Source organism: Neovison vison, chromosome 14, assembly GCF_020171115.1.
Source record: "Neovison vison isolate M4711 chromosome 14, ASM_NN_V1, whole genome shotgun sequence".
NCBI classification, from domain to species: Eukaryota; Metazoa; Chordata; class Mammalia; order Carnivora; family Mustelidae; genus Neogale; species Neogale vison.
Window position 1 is genome coordinate 32,194,034 of NC_058104.1, and position 18,843 is coordinate 32,212,876.

Below are 18,843 nucleotides of genomic sequence, written 5' to 3' on the forward strand. Positions count from 1 at the left end.
TGTTAAAGTCCTTTGTGGGGCTTAGTTTCTGGTATATCCCGAAAATTCTACTCAGATAATATTAATTATCCTAATTAATATTAATATTGAAATCTCTCAAGAAAGAAAGAAATACTTTGTCACATTATATCAGGGAATACATTGTGGAATATGTCCCAGTGAAAATCTTTTCCTTTACATTCTTTTTTTAAAACAAAATGTTATTGTTTGAAGAAACAACTGTCTTTTAAGATACCTTCCAGACATGCTTGCTCTCTAATATGTATTGGCCCCACAGCTGCTACAAATATGGAAGGGTTTGACCCTTTATACTACAACACCAATCCCATATTAAACAAAGACAAATATTTTTATAAATTCTTTCTCCTCCCTGTAGTCATCTCATTGCACTGCAAGAATAGTAGTGGAATCACTGGATCATATGGTATTTCTATTTTCAGTGTTTTGGGGAACCTCCATACAGTTTTCCACAGTGGCTGCATCAGTTTGCATTTCCACCAGTAGTTCACAAGAGTTATCTGTTCTCCACATCCTCATCAGTAGCTATTCTGACATGTGTGAGGTAGTATCTCATTCGGGTTTTGATTTGTATTTCCTGGTGGACTATATTTTCTCAGTGAAATTAAGCTAAAAGGTGTGAGGTTTGTGTGGATTATTAATAGAACAGAGTTCTTGAGTTAAATGGTTAAAATGTTTGACTTTGTGCTGTGGACCATTCAAATTTTATGCATGTGTTCGAGCACTTGAACATTGAATAGATAATGAAGAATTATTGAAACTCTTATTTTTTTAAGATTTTATTTTTTTGACAGAGAGTGACTGCAAGAGAGGGAACACAAGCAGGGGAAGTGGGAGAGGGAAAACAGGCTTTCAGGGGAGAGCAGGGAGCCTGATATGGGTGAGGCTTAATCCTAGGATCCTGGGATCATGACCTGAGCCAAAGGCAGAGGCTTAACAGCTGAGCCACCCAGGTGCTCCTGAAAATCTTATTATTGAAAGTAAAGTCAGGAGGATGTTGTGGTCTATTTATACTTGTCACTTTCCTCATCTTTTCTACATCTGGCATCTCTGGAGCCATCCTTCTATGAGAAGGGTCAGTGACATACTGCTGTGAAAGTTAAAACAAACCCATTTGATTTTTTTTGTTTGTTTGTTTTTTTAAATTTTCTTTTTCTTTTTCTTTTTTTTCCATTTATTTATTTTCAGCATAACAGTATCATTATTTTTTTAATAATTTATTTATTTTCAGAAAAACATTATTCATTATTTTTTTTTCACCACACCCAGTGCTCCAGCAAGCCATGCCCTCTATAATACCCACCACCTGGTACCCCAACCTCCCACCCCCCCGCCACTTCAAACCCCTCAGACTGTTTTTCAGAGTCCATAGTCTCTCATGGTTCACCTCCGCTTCCAATTTACCCAAATTCCCTTCTCCTCTCTAACACCCCTTGTCCTCCATGATATTTGTTATGCTCCACAAATAAGTGAAACCATATGATAATTGACTCTCTCTGCTTGACTTATTTCACTCAGCATAATCTCTTCCAGTCCCGTCCATGTTGCTACAAAAGTTGGGTATTCATCCTTTCTGATGGAAGCATAATACTCCCTAGTGTATATGGACCACATCTTCCTTATCCATTCATCCGTTGAAGGACATCTTGGTTCCTTCCATAGTTGGCGACTGTGGCCATTGCTGCTATAAACATTGGGGTACAGATGGCCCTTCTTTTCACGACAGCTGTATCTTTGGGGTAAATACCCAGGAGTGCAATTGCAGGGTCATAGGGAAGCTCTATTTTTAATTTCTTGAGGAATCTCCACACTGTTCTCCAAAGAGGCTGCACCAACTTGCATTCCCACCAACAGTGAAAGAGGGTTCCCCTTTCTCCACATCCTCTCCAACACATGTTGTTTCCTGTTCTGTTAATTTTGGCCATTCTAACTGGTGTAAGGTGATATCTCAATGTGGTTTTAATTTGAATCTCCCTGAGGGCTAGTGATGATGAGCATTTTTTCATGTGTCTGATAGCCATTTGTATGTCTTGATTGGAGAAGTGTCTGTTCATATCTTCTGCCCATTTTTTGATGTGTTTGCCTATTTCGTGTGTGTTGAGTTTGAAGAGTTCATTATAGATCCTGGATATCAACCTTTTGTCTGTACTGTCATTTGCAAATATCTTCTCCCATTCCGTGGGTTGCCTCTTTGTTTTTTTGACTGTTTCCTTTGCTGTGCAGAAGCTTTTGATTTTGATGAAGTCCCAGAAGTTTATTTTCGCTTTAGTTTCCTTTGCCTTTGGTGACGTATCTTGAAAGAAGTTGCTGTGGCTGATATCGAAGAGATTACTGCCTATGTTCTCCTCTAGGATTCTGATGGATTCCTGTCTCACGTTGAGGTCTTTTATCCATTTTGAGTTTATCTTTGTGTACGGTGTAAGAGAATCGTCGAGTTTCATTCTTCTACATATAGCTGTCCAGTTTTCCCAGCACCATTTATTGAAGAGATTGTCTTTTTTCCACTGTATATTTTTTCCTGTTTTGTCGAAGATTAATGGACCATAGAGTAGAGGGTCCATATCTGGGATCACTACTCTGTTGCACTGGTCCACTGGTCCAGTGGACCTTCTGCAACAGAGCTAACGGCTATCAACATAGACAATATGTCGGAAAGAGAATTCAGGCTAACAATTATCCAGGCAATAGCTAGGTTGGAGAAAGCCATGGATGACCAAGCAGAATTGATTAGGGCTGAACTGAAAGCGACCAGACAGGATGTTCACAACGTTAGGGCGGAGCTTAAAGCTACCAGGGAGAAGGTTCACAATGCTCTCAATGAGTTCCAATCTAATCTAAACTCTCTCAAAGTTAGGGTACTGAGACAGAAGATAGAATTAGTGATCTGGAAGACAAACAGATAGAGAGAAAGGATCAGGAGGAAGCCTGGAACAAACAGCTTAGAAACCACGAAAACAGAATCAGGGAAATAAATGATGCCATAAAGCGTTCCAACATCAGAATTATTGGAATCCCTGAAGGGGAGGAGAAAGAAAGAAGTCTAGAAGATATCGTGGAACAAGTCCTTCATGAAAATTTTCCCAATCTCGTGAATGGAACCAGCGTTCATGTACTAGAGGCTGAACGGTCTCCACCTAAGATTATACATTCCAAAAAAACATCATGACACCTGATAGTCAAATTGAGGAATTATAATTGTAGGTATAATCTCTTGAAAGCCGCCAGGGCAAAGAGGCTCCTTACTTACAGAGGGAAGCCCATCAGAATAACGTCAGACCTACAAATCAACCAAACTAGGAGCTGGTTCTTTGAAAGAATTAATAAAATTGATAAACCCTTGGCCAGACTTATCAAAAAGAAAAGAGAAAGGACCCAAATAAATAAAATCATGAATGAAAGAGGAAAGATCACAACTAACACCAAAGAAATACAAACTATTATAAGAACATACTATGAGCAACTCTACGCCAACAAATTTGACAATCTGGAAGAAATGGATGCATTCCTAGAAACATATAAACTACCAAAATTGAACCAGGAAGAAATAGAAAGCCTGAACAGACCCATAACCAGTAAGGAGATTGAAACAGTCATTAACAATCTCAAAACAAACAAAAGCCCAGAGCCAGATGGCTTACCGGGGGAATTCTACAAAACATTTAATGAAGAACTAATTCCTATTCTCCTGAAACTGTTCCAAAAAATAGAAATGGAAGGAAAACTCCCAAACTCATTTTATGAGGCCAGCATCACCTTGATCCCAAAACCAGACAAGGATCCCATCAAAAAAGAGAGCTATAGACCAATATCCTTGATGAACACAGATGCGAAAATTCTCACCAAAATACTAGCCAATAGGATTCAACAGTACATTCAAAGGATTATTCACCACAACCAAGTGAGATTTATCCCAGGGCTGCAAGGTTGGTTCAACATCCGCAAATCAGTCAATGTGATACAACACATCAATAAAAGAAAGAACAAGAACCATATGATACTCTCAATAGATGCTGAAAAAGCATTTGACAAAGTACAGCATCCCTTCCTGATCAAAACTCTTCAAAGTGTAGGGATAGAGGGCACATACCTCAATATCATCAAAGCCATCTATGAAAAACCCACCGCGAATATCATTCTCAATGGAGAAAAACTGAAAGCTTTTCTACTAAGATCAGGAACACGGCAGGGATGTCCATTATCACCACTGCTATTCAACATAGTACTAGAAGTCCTAGCCTCAGCAATCAGACAACAAAAGGAAATTAAAGGCATCCAAATCGGCAAAGAAGAAGTCAAATTATCACTCTTCGCAGATGATATGATACTCTATGTGGAAAACCCAAAAGACTCCACTCCAAAACTGCTAGAACTTGTACAGGAATTCAGTAAAGTGTCAGGATATAAGATCAATGCACAGAAATCAGTTGCATTTCTCTACACCAACAAGACAGAAGAAAGAGAAATTAAGGAGTCAATCCCATTTACAATTGCACCCCAAACCACAAGATACCTAGGAATAAACCTAACCAAAGAGGCTAAGAATCTATACTCAGAAAACTATAAAGTACTCATGAAAGAAATTGAGGAAGACACAAAGAAATGGAAAAATGTTCCATGCTCCTGGATTGGAAGAATAAATATTGTGAAAATGTCTATGCTACCTAAAGCAATCTACACATTTAATGCAATTCCTATCAAAGTACCATCCATCTTTTTCAAAGAAATGGAACAAATAATTTTAAAATTTATATGGAACCAGAAAAGACCTCGAATAGCCAAAGGTACATTGAAAAACAAAGCCAAAGTTGGTGGTATCACAATTCCGGACTTCAAGCTCTATTACAAAGCTGTCATCATCAAGACAGCATGGTACTGGCACAAAAATAGACACATAGACCAATGGAACAGAATAGAGAGCCCAGAAATAGACCCTCAACTATATGGTCAACTAATCTTTGACAAACCAGGAAAGAATGTCCAATGGAAAAAAGACAGCCTCTTCAATAAATGGTGTTGGGAAAATTGGACAGCCACGTGCAGAAAAATGAAATTGGACCATTTCCTTACACCACACACAAAAATAGATTCAAAATGGATTAAGGACCTCAATGTGAGAAAGGAATCCATCAAAATCCTTGAGGAGAACACAGGCAGCAACCTCTTCGACCTCAGCCACAGCAACATCTTCCTAGGAACATCGCCAAAGGCAAGGGAAGCAAAGGCAAAAATGAACTTTTGGGATTTCATCAAAATCAAAAGCTTTTGTACAGCCAAGGAAACAGTTAACAAAACCAAAAGACAACTGACAGAATGGGAGAAGATATTTGCAAACGACATATCAGTTAAAGGACTAGTGTCCAAAATCTATAAAGAACTTAACAAACTCAACACCCAAAGAACAAATAATCCAATCAAGAAATGGGCAGAAAACATGAACAGACGTTTCTGCAAAGAAGACATCCAGATGGCCAACAGACACATGAAAAAGTGCTCCATATCACTCGGCAGCAGGGAAATACAAATCAAAACCACAATGAGATATCACCTCACACCAGTCAGAATGGCTAAAATCAACAAGTCAGGAAATGACAGATGCTCGCGAGGATGCGGAGAAAGGGGAACCCTCCTACACTGTTGGTGGGAATGCAAGCTGGTGCAACCACTCTGGAAAACAGCATGGAGGCTCCTCAAAATGTTGAAAATAGAACTGCCCTATGACCCAGCAATTGCAGTACTGGGAATTTACCCTAAAGATACAAACGTAGTGATCCAAAGGGGCACGTGCACCCGAATGTTTATAGCAGCAATGTCCACAATAGCCAAACTATGGAAAGAACCTAGATGTCCATCAAGAGATGAATGGATAAAGAAGATGTGGTATATATACACAATGGAATACTATGCAGCCATCAAAAGAAACGAAATCTTGCCATTTGCGACAACATGGATGGAACTAGAGGGTATCATGCTTAGCGAAATAAGTCAAGCGGAGAAAGACAACTATCATATGATCTCCCTGATATGAGGGAGTGGTGATGCAACATGGGGGCTTAAGTGGGTAGGAGAAGAATCCATGAAACAAGATGGGATAGGGAGGGAGACAAACCATAAGTGACTCTTAATCTCATGAAACAAACTGTGGGTTGCTGGGGGGAGGGGGATTGGGTGAAGGGGGGTAGGGTTATGGACATTGGGGAGGGTATGTGCTTTTGGGTAAATTGGAAGGGGAGATGAACCATGAGAGACTATGGACTCTGAAAAACAATCTGAGGGGTTTGAAGTGGCGGGGGGGTGGGAGGTTGGGGGGGTGCCAGGTAGTGGGTATTATAGAGGGCACAGCTTGCATGGAGCACTGGGTGTGGTGAAAAAATAATGAATACTGTTTTTCTGAAAATAAATAAATTGGAAAAAAAAAAAAAGAATAACGTCAGACGTGTCCACAGAGACCTGGCAAGCCAGAAGAGGCTGGCAAGATATATTCAGGGCACTAAATGAGAAGAACATGTAGCCAAGAATACTTTATCCAGTAAGACTGCCATTCAAAATGGATGGAGAGATAAAGAGTTTTCAAGACCGGCAAGGCTTAAAAGACTATGCAACCACCAAGCCGACACTGCAGGAAATATTAAGGGGGGTTCTATAAAAGAGGAAAAATCCCAAGAGTAGCATTGAACAGAAATATAGAGACAGTCTACAGAAAGAAAGACTTCAAAGGTAACTCGATGTCAATAAAAACATATCTATCATTAATCACTCTCAATGTGAATGGCCTACATGCACCCATAAAACGGCACAGGGTTGCAGACTGGATAAAAGGACAGGACCCATCCATATGTTGTCTACAAGTGACCCATTTTGAACCTAAAGATACACGCAGACTGAAAGTGAAGGGATGGAGCAGCATCTTTCATGCCAATGGGCCTCAAAAGAAGGCTGGGGTAGCGATTCTCATATCAGATAAATTAGACTTCAAACTAAAGACTGTAGTCAGAGATACAGAAGGACACTACATAATCCTTAAAGGGGCTATCCACCAAGATGATCTAACAATTGTAAATATCTATGCTCCCAATATGGGAGCAGCCAATTACTTAAGAAAACTGTTAATCAAGATAAAGAGTCATATTGATATGAATACACTAATCGTAGGAGATCTTAACATGCCTCTTTCAGAATTAGACAGATCATCGAAGCAGAAAATCAATAAAGAAACAAGAGCATTGAATGACACATTGGACCAGATGGACCTCATAGATATATACAGAACATTCCACCCTAAAACAACAGAATACTCATTCTTCTCAAGTGCACACGGCACCTTCTCCAGAATAGACCACATACTGGGTCACAAATCAGGACTCAACCGATACCAAAAGACTGAGATGATTCCCTGCATATTCTCAGATCACAATGCTTTGTAACTGGAGCTCAATCATAAGGAAAAGTTCCGAAGGAACTCAAACACCTGGAAGCTAAAGACCACCTTGCTTAAGAATGCTTGGATCAACCAGGAGATCAAAGAAGAACTGGAACAATTCATGGAAACCAATGAGAATGAAGACACTTCGGTCCAAAACCTATGGGATACAGCAAAGGCGGTCCTAAGGGGAAAATACATAGCCATCCAAGCCTCGCTCATAATAAACTGAAAAATCCAGAACACACCAGCTGTCTCTACACCTTAAAGAACTGGAGGATCAACAACAAATCAAACCAACTCCACACATAAGAAGGGAAATCATCAAGATTAGAGCTGAGATCAATGAGGGAGAAACCAGAGATACAGTAGAACGTATCAATGAAACTAGAAGCTGGTTTTTAAAAAGAATCAATAAGATCGATAAGCCACTGGCTACACTAATCCAAAAGAAAAGAGAGAAAGCCCAAATTCATAAAATTATGAATGAAAAGGGAGAGATCACAACTAACACTAAGGAAGTAGAAACAATCATCAGAAGGTATTACGAACAGTTATATGCCAATAAGCTTAGCAACCTAGATGAAATGGATGCATTCCTGGAAAAATATAAACTACCAAAACTGAACCAGGAAGAAATCAACAACCTGAATAGACTGATATCTAATAACAAGATTGAAGCAGTGATCAAAAACCTCCCAAAAAACAAGAGCCCAGGACCTGACGGATTCCCTGGGGAATTCTACCAACCCTTCCAAGAAGAAATAACACCTATTCTCCTGAAGCTGTTTCAAAAAATTGAAGCAGAAAGAAAACTTCCAGACTCTTTCTATGAAGCCAGCATTACCCATTACTGATCCCCAAACCAGGCAAGGACCCTACCAAAAAGGAGAATTTCAGACCAATATCACTGATGAATATGCATGCTAAGATTCTCAACAAGATCCTAGCCAACAGGATCCAACAGCACATTAAAAAGATTATCCACCATGATCAGGTGGGATTCATCCCTGGGCTACAAGGATGGTTCAACATTCGTAAATCAATCAATGTGATACAACAAATTAATATGAGAAGAGAGAAGAACCACATGGTCCTCTCAGTTGATGCAGAAAAAGCATTTGACAAAATCCAGCATCCGTTCCCGATTAAAACGCTTCAAAGTATAGAGATAGAGGGAACATTCCTGAACCTCATCAAATCTATCTATGAAAGACCCACAGCAAATATCATCCTCAATGGGAAAAAGCTTGCAGCCTTCCCATTGAGATCAGGAACAAGACAAGGATGCCCACTTTCACCATTCTTGTTCAACATAGTATTAGAAGTCCTAGCAACAGCAATCAGACAACAGAGAGAAATAAAAGGTATCCAAATTGGTAATGAAGAAGTCAAACTCTGTCTCTTCACAGATGACATGATTCTTTATATGGAAAACCCAAAAGACTCCACCCCCAAACTACTAGAACTCATACAGTAATTCAGCAAAGTGGCAGGATACAAAGTCAATGTGCAGAAATCAGTGGCTTTCTTATACACTAACAATGAAAATACAGAAAGGGAAATTAAATAATCAATTCCATTTACTATAGCACCAAGAACCATAAGGTACCTGGGAATAAACCTAACCAAAGAGGTAAAGGATCTGTACTCAAGGAACTACAGAACACTCATGAAAGAAATTGAAGAAGACACAAATAGATGGAAGACCATTCCATGCTCTTGGATTGGAAGAATAAACATTGTTAAAATGTCTATACTGCCTAGAGCAATCTATACTTTTAATGCCATTCCGATCAAAATTCCACTGGCATTCTTCAAAGAGCTGGAGCAAATAATCCTAAAATTTGTATGGAATCAGAAGAGACCCCGAATCGCTAAGGAAATGTTGAAAAACAAAAATAAAGCTGGCGGCATCACCTTACCTGATTTCAAGCTTTATTACAAAGCTGTGATCACCAAGACAGCATGGTACTGGCATAAAAACAGACACATAGACCAGTGGAACAGAGTAGAGAGCCCAGATATGGACCCTCAACTCTATGGTCAATTAATCTTCGACAAAACAGGAAAAAATATACAGTGGAAAAAAGACAGTCTCTTCAATAAATGGTGCTGGGAAAACTGGACAGCTATATGTAGAAGAATGAAACTCGACGATTCTCTTACACCGTACACAAAGATAAACTCAAAATGGATAAAAGACCTCAACGTGAGACAGGAATCCATCAGAATCCTAGAGGAGAACATAGGCAGTAATCTCTTCGATATCAGCCACAGCAACTTCTTTCAAGATACGTCGCCAAAGGCAAAGGAAACTAAAGCGAAAATAAACTTCTGGGACTTCATCAAAATCAAAAGCTTCTGCACAGCAAAGGAAACAGTCAAAAAAACAAAGAGGCAACCCACGGAATGGGAGAAGATATTTGCAAATGACAGTACAGACAAAAGGTTGATATCCAGGATCTATAATGAACTCCTCAAACTCAACACACATGAAATAGGCAAACACATCAAAAAATGGGCAGAAGATATGAACAGACACTTCTCCAATCAAGACATACAAATGGCTATCAGACACATGAAAAAATGTTCATCATCATTAGCCCTCAGGGAGATTCAAATTAAAACCACATTGAGATATCACCTTATACCAGTTAGAATGGCCAAAATTAACAGAACAGGAAACAACATGTGTTGGAGAGGATGTGGAGAAAGGGGAACCCTCTTACACTGTTGGTGGGAATGCAAGTTGGTGCAGCCTCTTTGGAGAACAGTGTGGAGATTCCTCAAGAAATTAAAAATAGAGCTTCCCTATGACCCTGCAATTGCACTCCTGGATATTTACCCCAAAGATACAGCTGTCGTGAAAAGAAGGGCCATCTGTACCCCAATGTTTATAGCAGCAATGGCCACAGTCGCCAAACTATGTAAAGAACCAAGATGCCCTTCAACGGATGAATGGATAAGGAAGATGTGGTCCATATACACTATGGAGTATTATGCCTCCATCAGAAAGGATGAATACCCAACTTTTGTAGCAACATGGACGGGACTGGAAGAGATTATGCTGAGTGAAATAAGTCAAGCAGAGAGAGTCAGTTATCATATGGTTTCACTTATTTGTGGAGCATAACCAATAGCATGGAGGACAAGGGGCGTTAGAGAGGAGTAGGGAATTTGGGTAAATTGGAAGGGGAGGTGAACCATGAGAGACCATGGACTCTGAAAAACAGTCTGAGGGGTTTGAAGTTGCGGGGAGGTGGGAGGTTGGGGTACCAGGTGGTGGGTATTATAGAGGGCACGGCTTGTATGGAGCACTGGGTGTGGTGAAAAATAATGAATAATGTTTTTCTGAAAATAAATAAATTGAAAAAAATTTAAAAAAAAGAAAATGTCACATTCAAAATGACAGGAATTTCATAGCATATTAATGGGCTTTTGACTCAGCCTGTCCCTAGTGTAGTTCAGTCTTCTTCTGGAGGATATAGCAGTCCAGTTGCCACCTGTCCGCTGAAGTGGAAGAAATAGAACAGACCTTCCTTATTTTCAACATTTTGGCCTGTCTAGAGGCTGAAAGAAGTACTGCTCTCTTTCTTGTCTAAGATTTTAGGTATGGAAAAGCAATAGTAGCTACTGGCTGTGAACCTTCAGGGGCACCACAGACCTGAAGATGTCTGGAAAAAAAAATGATGAGTTGAAACATAAAATAGACTGCCTAAGGCTTCAAGGAGAGCCTAGTGTAAGGTCCTGGGAAATTAAGACATTTCAAAGCAGTTCTATATATAAGGGAGGAAATCAAGAAACAATACGTAGGCCAAGACAGTGCACATGCTCATAAAGACCTGAGAATACTTTAATCTTGATGGTATAGGAATGATCCCTCGTCTCAGAACTGCCCTGACAGTGTCATTACAAGGATTGGAAGAGGTGGCTGGGTATTTTAAATACCCAAGTTTATACAGCAACATCATAAGGCCTACAAATAAAAAGGAAAATATGGTCTATTCAAGGGAAGAAAATTAAACGACAGCAACCATCCCTGAAGTACAAACAGGGGAGCTGTTAGACAAAGACTTAAAACTACTGTCTTAAATAAGTGGAGGAAGTTAATTACCACTAAACCTACCCCACAAGAAATGCTGAAGGATTCCTTTAGCTTGAAATGAAAGAATTCTGGACAGTAATTCAAACAATGTAAAGGTCTCCAGAAAAGGAAATACAAAAACTAGTTGTCTTAGCTCTGACCACTCTAACAAAATAGATATGGTGGATTACATAGCACAAATTTATTTTCTCACAGTTCCATAGGCTAGGAAGTCCAAGACCAAGGGGCATTTGATTTGGTTTTCAAATGAGGGCTCTCTTCCTGGTTTGCAGATGACTATCTTCTCACTGTGTCACACATGGCAGAGAGGGGAGAGAGGGAGAAGGAGAGAGCGAGCTAGAAGGAGAGGGAGAGGGAGAGAGCAAGAGCAAGAGCTCAAGAGCCTGCTTTCACCTTTCTTACTGTAAGGATACTATCCTATCACAGGACCCCACCCTCAGGGCCTTGTCTTAACCTGATCACATCCCACAGGCCACACCTCCAGATACCAGCACAGTGGAGATTAGGGCTCAAAAATACTAAGCTTCCAGCTTTGAAGATAAAGGAAGCTGCCTTGAGCTGAGTGATACAAACAGCCTCTGGAAGCTTGAAAAGGCAAAAAATGGAATTTCTCCTAGAGCCTCCAGAAGGAATACAGTCATGTAGACTTTTTTTTATCTCAGTCTAGTGAGAACCATTCCAAAACTGTAAGATAACTTTGTGTTGTTTTAGCCACTAATTTGTGAATTTGGTACAACAGCATTAGAAAACAAATACAGAGGCTAATATATACCTATCAGAATAGCTAAAATCTAGAAAGCTAAAATACCAAATATGGATAAGAATTTAATGCAGTGGAGGGGGCAGTTATTACTGATGGGAACATAAATTGGTCCAGTTACTTTGGTAAACAATTTGACATTTTCTTCTAAAACTTTGAAGATATATATATATATATATATATATATATACATACATACATACATACACACACACAATATGTATATATGGTATATATATCTAAAACTTTTTTAGATATATATATCTAAACTTTATATATATTCTAAAACTTTGAAGATATATATGATATATATATGATCTCCAATGCATATATATGTGCAAGAGACATGTACAAAAAGGTTTTTAAGAATGCTATTAATAAACAATAAACATGGCAAACAACTCAAGTATTTATCAAAAATAACAGATGAATAAAAGTGATACAATAATACCCTAGAATACTAAAGAGCCACACTAGGCAACAGTGGGGATTATTTCACAAATACAATGTTAGCAAAAGAAGCCAGGTAGGAAGAAGTACGTACTATATAGTTCCATGTATAGTTGAAAAATAAAAGTAGTATTTAGGGATGTTTCTGTTAAAACTGTAAAGAAAAGAAGGAAAGTAATTATCATAGAGGTTAGGATAGTGTTGACCTTCACAGGGAGGAGGTGTTGTGCCTTGAGTTGCATTGGTGTCTGGTAATTTTCACAGCAGTGTTTGTTTTGTAATATTTGAGTGATCTGTTCATCTGTATTTTGTACAATTTTGAATGTGTTACATTTCAAAATAAAGTTTTCACTTGATAATTATTTTTAGAGACTGTCTACAAAAGTTTTTTTAAGACCCAAGATAAAATAAATTACAGTGCTCATTCTGGCTATTTATATGCTTGATTTAAAAGATACTTTCAGGGGTGCCTGGGTGGCTCAGTGGGTTAAGCCACTGCCTTCTGCTCAGGTCATGATCTCAGGGTCCTGGGATCAAGTCCCGCATCGGGCTCTCTGCTCAGCAGGGAGCCTGCTTCCCTCTCTCTCTCTCTGCCTGCCTCTCCATTTACTTGTGATTTCTGTCTGTCAAATAAATAAATAAAATCTTTTAAAAATAAATAAATAGATAGATAGATAGATAGATAGATAGATAGATAAAAGATACTTCCATGGGGCACCTGGGCAGTTCAGTCAGCTAAGTGTCTGGCTTCAACTCAGGTCATTGTCCCAGGGTCATGGGATCGAGCACCATACGGGCTCCCTGCTCGGCAGAGAGTCTGCTTCTCCCTCCCTTTCCTGCTTATACTATCTCTCTTTCTCTCTCTCTCTCAAATAAATAAATAAAATCTGTTTAAAAATAATAAAATATTCAACTGAATATCTTATTTTTTTCCCAATTTATTTATTTTCAGAAAAACAGTATTCATTATTTTTTTTCACCACACCCAGTGCTCCATGCAAGCTGTGCCCTCTATAATACCCACCACCTGGTACCCCAACCTCCCACCTCCCCGCAACTTCAAACCCCTCAGACTGTTTTTCAGAGTCCATAGTCTCTCATGGTTCACCTCCCCTTCCAATTTACCCAAATTCCCTACTCCTCTCTAACGCCCCTTGTCCTCCATGCTATTGGTTATGCTCCACAAATGAGTGAAACCATATGATAATTGACTCTCTCTGCTTGACTTATTTCACTCAGCATAATCTCTTCCAGTCCCGTCCATGCTGCTACAAAAGTTGGATATTCGTCCTTTCTGATGTTCAACTGAATATCTTATTGATATTTTTGTTTATAGACTAATTTGGGGAATAGCTGCATTCTTACAATGTTGAGTCTTCCTACCTAAAAATGTGCATTTTATAATTAGTGAAATCCCTATACATCATAAATCTTTCAATGAAAAAAATACCTAGATCATTCAAAATTCTAAATAAGTATTTACATTCACTGCATTTCTCTTGAGACTGAAAGTCTGTGATGACAGAAGCAAAGTAGCCCTGCCCATAATTCCCAAATATTTTCATCTATGCTATGCTATGTTTGTTTGTTTGTTTACTTATTTCTACTACCACTGAGAACCTGCTTTCAATCACTGGTAGCAATTCTCAATTTAATCCTACCATCCACTTCTCAAGGTTCTTGCTACATAAACATTTAATAGGTCAAAATAAATGATTCTGGAATATTTGGAGAAACCACAGTTTTGACAACTTATAAGATGTTGATTTCTGGAGATTTATTTTCTGTAACAACTCTATATATTCTCTGTTACCCTTCTTAGATCCCCTCTAATTTTGAGTTTCCCTGTGTGCTTCTCAACTGAGTGGCTGACATGGGGAAAGGAGGAGTAGGAAAACAGAGGAGAGCCAACAGGCAGAATCTAAAAATGGAGAGCCATGAAAGGCACATCCTTAGCATTACAGTTTACATCTGCCAGAATGTAAATCTTAAAAAAAAAAAGTTTTTTCTCCTAGGGGATCTCATTTCTGGGAATACTGTGAATTTGGTTTACTTGGGGTTAGAGGAAGGAAAAGAAAGAATATACTTTGATCTTGTTCAAGGAGAACAAAATGAAACTTTCAAGTAGATGAAAACAAAGAGAATGGCAATTGGAGGCAATTCTCCCTCACTTGAGGGAGAAGCAGAAGAACCTCAATAGCCAGGCTCACAGACAAAATTGTTTGGTTAATAAAATACTTAGTGTTCTAACAAAGGAAGACTTTTCCACTTTTCTAAGTTATTAGACTGAATTCTTAGTCATTGCATAGTTCTCCACTTTGACTTTACTTGTGTACTCTCTGTCTCAGGTGGTGTTCCTGTTATCTGGATTGGATGAACTGACCAAGAATTACCGCTTTCTAGACACACTGATCATCTTCATGCTGTTTGGCTGGTCCGTCATTCCCTTCACGTACCTGATAAGTTTCCTTTTTTCTAGTCATACCAGTGCCTACATCAAGCTTGTGATGTTAAACTACTTTGCAGGAGTTTTTGGCATAGTACTGGAGGTAGTAATAACTACATCAGGTAAGGACATCACACCATTTCCCCCATAAATAAAGAAATATGGTCTTGAAGATAAGAACAATACAAAGTTATTTTGTTCTGGATTTCTGGGAAAACTTACACTGCTTGTATGTTAATAATCTTTTGTTAAGTGTCACTGATGTTATAGGCATTATGTTGGGGGCAATGCAAGACAAGTTAAGACACTACATTTTCACTAACCCAGTCCTTCAGTCCATTGGCCCAGGCTCAGTACAATATTTATTATTTCATTTTCCTCCTTTGACTTTAAGATTATGGAGAGATTGATTGGACTGGCAATGATGGCAAAGAGAACTTTCTTAGAGCACAAATGCTGCCACTACTTTATTAAATGACCCTGTGAACATTAATTAGATCTGTTTTAAGTAATTCAGCCATACTAGGTCTTGCAAAGACTGAGACGAAGAGGCTTCTAACCCATTTACTGACCTTGGGTCTTGCCCTCCCACAAAAGAATTCCCTGAGATAGTTGGAAACCTATTTTAATACTCCTTGCACACCTCTTCAAGGTGCAATATTAAGCCACATGAAGAAGAACTGATCTCTGAATAATAGACTAAGAAACATGTAGAAGTATTTATACTGTGGTGCTCATTTATAATGTGACTACTGAGTTAGTCACATTGCTGTCAATTAGTTTCTGTGTTAGTTTTCTATTGCTGCAGTAGCAGGTCACTGCAAACTTAGTAAATTATACAAATGTATCATCCTACAGCTCTGTAGATGAGAAGTCTATCAGAGGGCACATTGGGCTAAAATCAAGTTGGCTGGGCTGCAAGGCAGCATCCCTCTCAGAGGTCTTTTTATTTTCATTTATTTATTTTTATTATGTTCAGTTAGCCACCATATAGTACATCATTAGTTTTTGATATAGTGTTCAGTGATTCATCAGTTGCATAACATCCAGTACTCATCACAACATGCACTCTCCTTAATACCCATCACCCTGCTACTCCACCCCCAGAGCCCCTCCCTTCTGTGACCCTCAGTTTGTTTCCCAGCGTCTATAGCCTCTCATGGTTTGTCTCCCTCTCTGATCCACCCGCCTTCAGTTTTCCCTCCCTTCCCCAGTGGTCCTCTGTGCTATTCTTTATGTTCCACATATTAGTGAAACCATGTGATGATTGTCTTCCTCTGCTTATTTCACTTATCATAATCCCCTCCACTTCCATCCATGTCGATGTGGATGGTGGGTTTTCAACCTTTCTGATGGTTGAGTAATACTCCATTGTATATATGAACCACATCTTCTTTATCTATTCATCTGTTGAAATGCATCTCATCATCTTCCACCGTTTGGCTGTTGTGAACATTGCTGCTATGAACATTGGGGTGCAAGTGCTCCTTCTTTCACTACATCTGTATCTTTGGGGTAAATACCTAGTGGTGCAGTTTCTGGATTGTAGGGTAGCTCTATTTTTAACGTCTTGAGGAACCTCTGTACTCTTTACCAAAGTAAAGCTTGCATTCCCACCAACAGTGTAAGAGTACTCCCCTTTATCTACAACCTTGCCAACATTTGTTTCCTGCCTTGTTAATTTGTGCCATTCTCACTGGTGTAAGGTGGTATCTCAGTGTGGTTTTCATTTGAATTTCCCTGATGACTAATGATGTTGAACATGTTTTCATGTGTCTGTTAGCCTTTTGTATGCTGCCTTCTTTTTTTTTTTAAAGATTTTATTTATTTATTTGCCCGAGAAATACACAGCAGTGAGAGAGGGAACACAGGCAGGGGGAGTAGGAGAGAGAGAAATAGGCTTCCTGCCGAGCAGGGAACCCGGCATGGGGCTCAATTCCAGGACCCTAGGATCATGACCTGAGATGGAGGCAGATGCTTAACGACTGAGCCACCCAGGCATCCCACTTCTTTCTTTTTTTTTAATTTGTTTTTTCAGTGTTTCAAGATTCACTGTTTATGTACCACACCCAGTGCTTCATGCAATACGTGCCTTCCTTAAAACCCACTACCAGGCTTCTTTGGAGAAGTGTCTGTTCGTGTCTTCTGCCCATTTTTTTACTTTGTTATCTGTTTTGGGGGTGTTGAATTTGAGAAGTTCTTTATAGATCTTGGATATCAGCCCTTTGTCTGTAGTGTCATTTGCAAATATATTCTCCCATTCTGTGGGTTGCCAACATTCCCTTTCAAATCAATGTTACACCTAAGGCCCTAGTCAATGTAGTAGTAGGTGAGAATAAAGAATGTGAAATTAGAAAAGAAACTGAACTCATTATTCAGAGATGATAAGAAAATCAGGAAACTATTTTCAGAAATATGGAGAATATAGAGAGGCAAACCAAAACAACAGATAGTAATTCTCCTTTTCTCTAAATCCTACAGAGTGAGTTAATTTTTGGTCATTACACAAAAAATGGCCGCACTGTTTATGATTGTATCCAGTTTGGTTGATTGGTATTCTACTCCTATTGGTTTGTACACATGCTGATCTGGAAGATAAGTATTTTTTGATTCACTATTTTTGCTTTGAAAATGTCTGAATGATGAACCACTGGAAATTAGAGCTTATAATGAAGGAAATTAGATAAACAGGAATTTTTATCTGAAGTGACAACAGAGTAAAAAAGCTAGCAACCAGAAGAACAAGAAGTCCACCTTTTTTTTAAACTTCTCATAAGATCCAAGTGAACTTCAAATTAACAGTTGAGCAAGAACTACAATTTTTGTCGTATCTGCAATATGTAACTACCAAAGAAGAGTTCATTTTATTAAGGTAACTTTAGAAATCTTAAAACAAAACAAACAAAAAAAAACATTATCCATGCATTTACAACCATTTTTTCCTCAGTTTTTGTATCCCTCCACACCCCATTCGTATGGTATCCTTCAGCAGCTTGTCGGCTAAGGAATCATATTACTTAAAAATTTTTTTTGAATTTTTTTATTAATTGCGTAAATTGATTTTTGTTTTTGTTACATGACAAAACTGAATCAAAACCAGTTATATTAGCATATTACTTTATGTAGGAAGATCTTCCTCTACTCCTTAGAAGTAAGAGAGGGTATTTATAGGGGCACCTTGGTAGCTCAGTCGGTTAAGCTTCAGCTCAGGTCATGATCCCAAAGTCCTGGGATCAAGCCCCACATCAGCCTCCCTATTCAGCGGAAAGCCTGCTTCTCCGTTTACATCTGCCACTCCCACGGCTTGTTCTCTCTCTTTCTGTCAAATACATAAATAGATTTTTTTTTAAGATGAAAAGAGAATATTTGTATTCTATGGAGAGAGGCTAAATACTTTATAACATTAGCTCCTTGTTATTTTTGGCATCTATTCAGGTGGCCAGTCAGTGTCCAGAATTCTTTCTGGATAATAGATTATTTGCATATATGCTAATTGTTAGCCTCTTTGAGGCAGGGTTGGTATGACTTTACCACTTAGAAAATTTATATCTTAGGAACTTCACTCATTCCCTGTCTTCCTTGGTTGACCATCTCACTTTTATCAAAGTGTCTTACAAAGATGTTTTTTGCCCGGGCATATCATC

At 38.8% G+C, this 18,843-nt stretch overlaps 1 protein-coding gene across 1 annotated transcript in view; it reads left to right on the top strand.

Annotated features, from left to right (window-relative positions):
* Nucleotides 1-18,843, top strand: part of LOC122895416 (phospholipid-transporting ATPase ABCA3-like) — a 177,751-nt gene that overhangs the window by 118,211 nt on the left and 40,697 nt on the right. Inside the window, exon 21 of the mRNA XM_044232803.1 lies at nucleotides 15,102-15,321. Within this exon, the coding sequence (XP_044088738.1) occupies nucleotides 15,102-15,321 (220 nt within the window). The remainder of the gene's footprint in view (nucleotides 1-15,101; nucleotides 15,322-18,843) is intronic.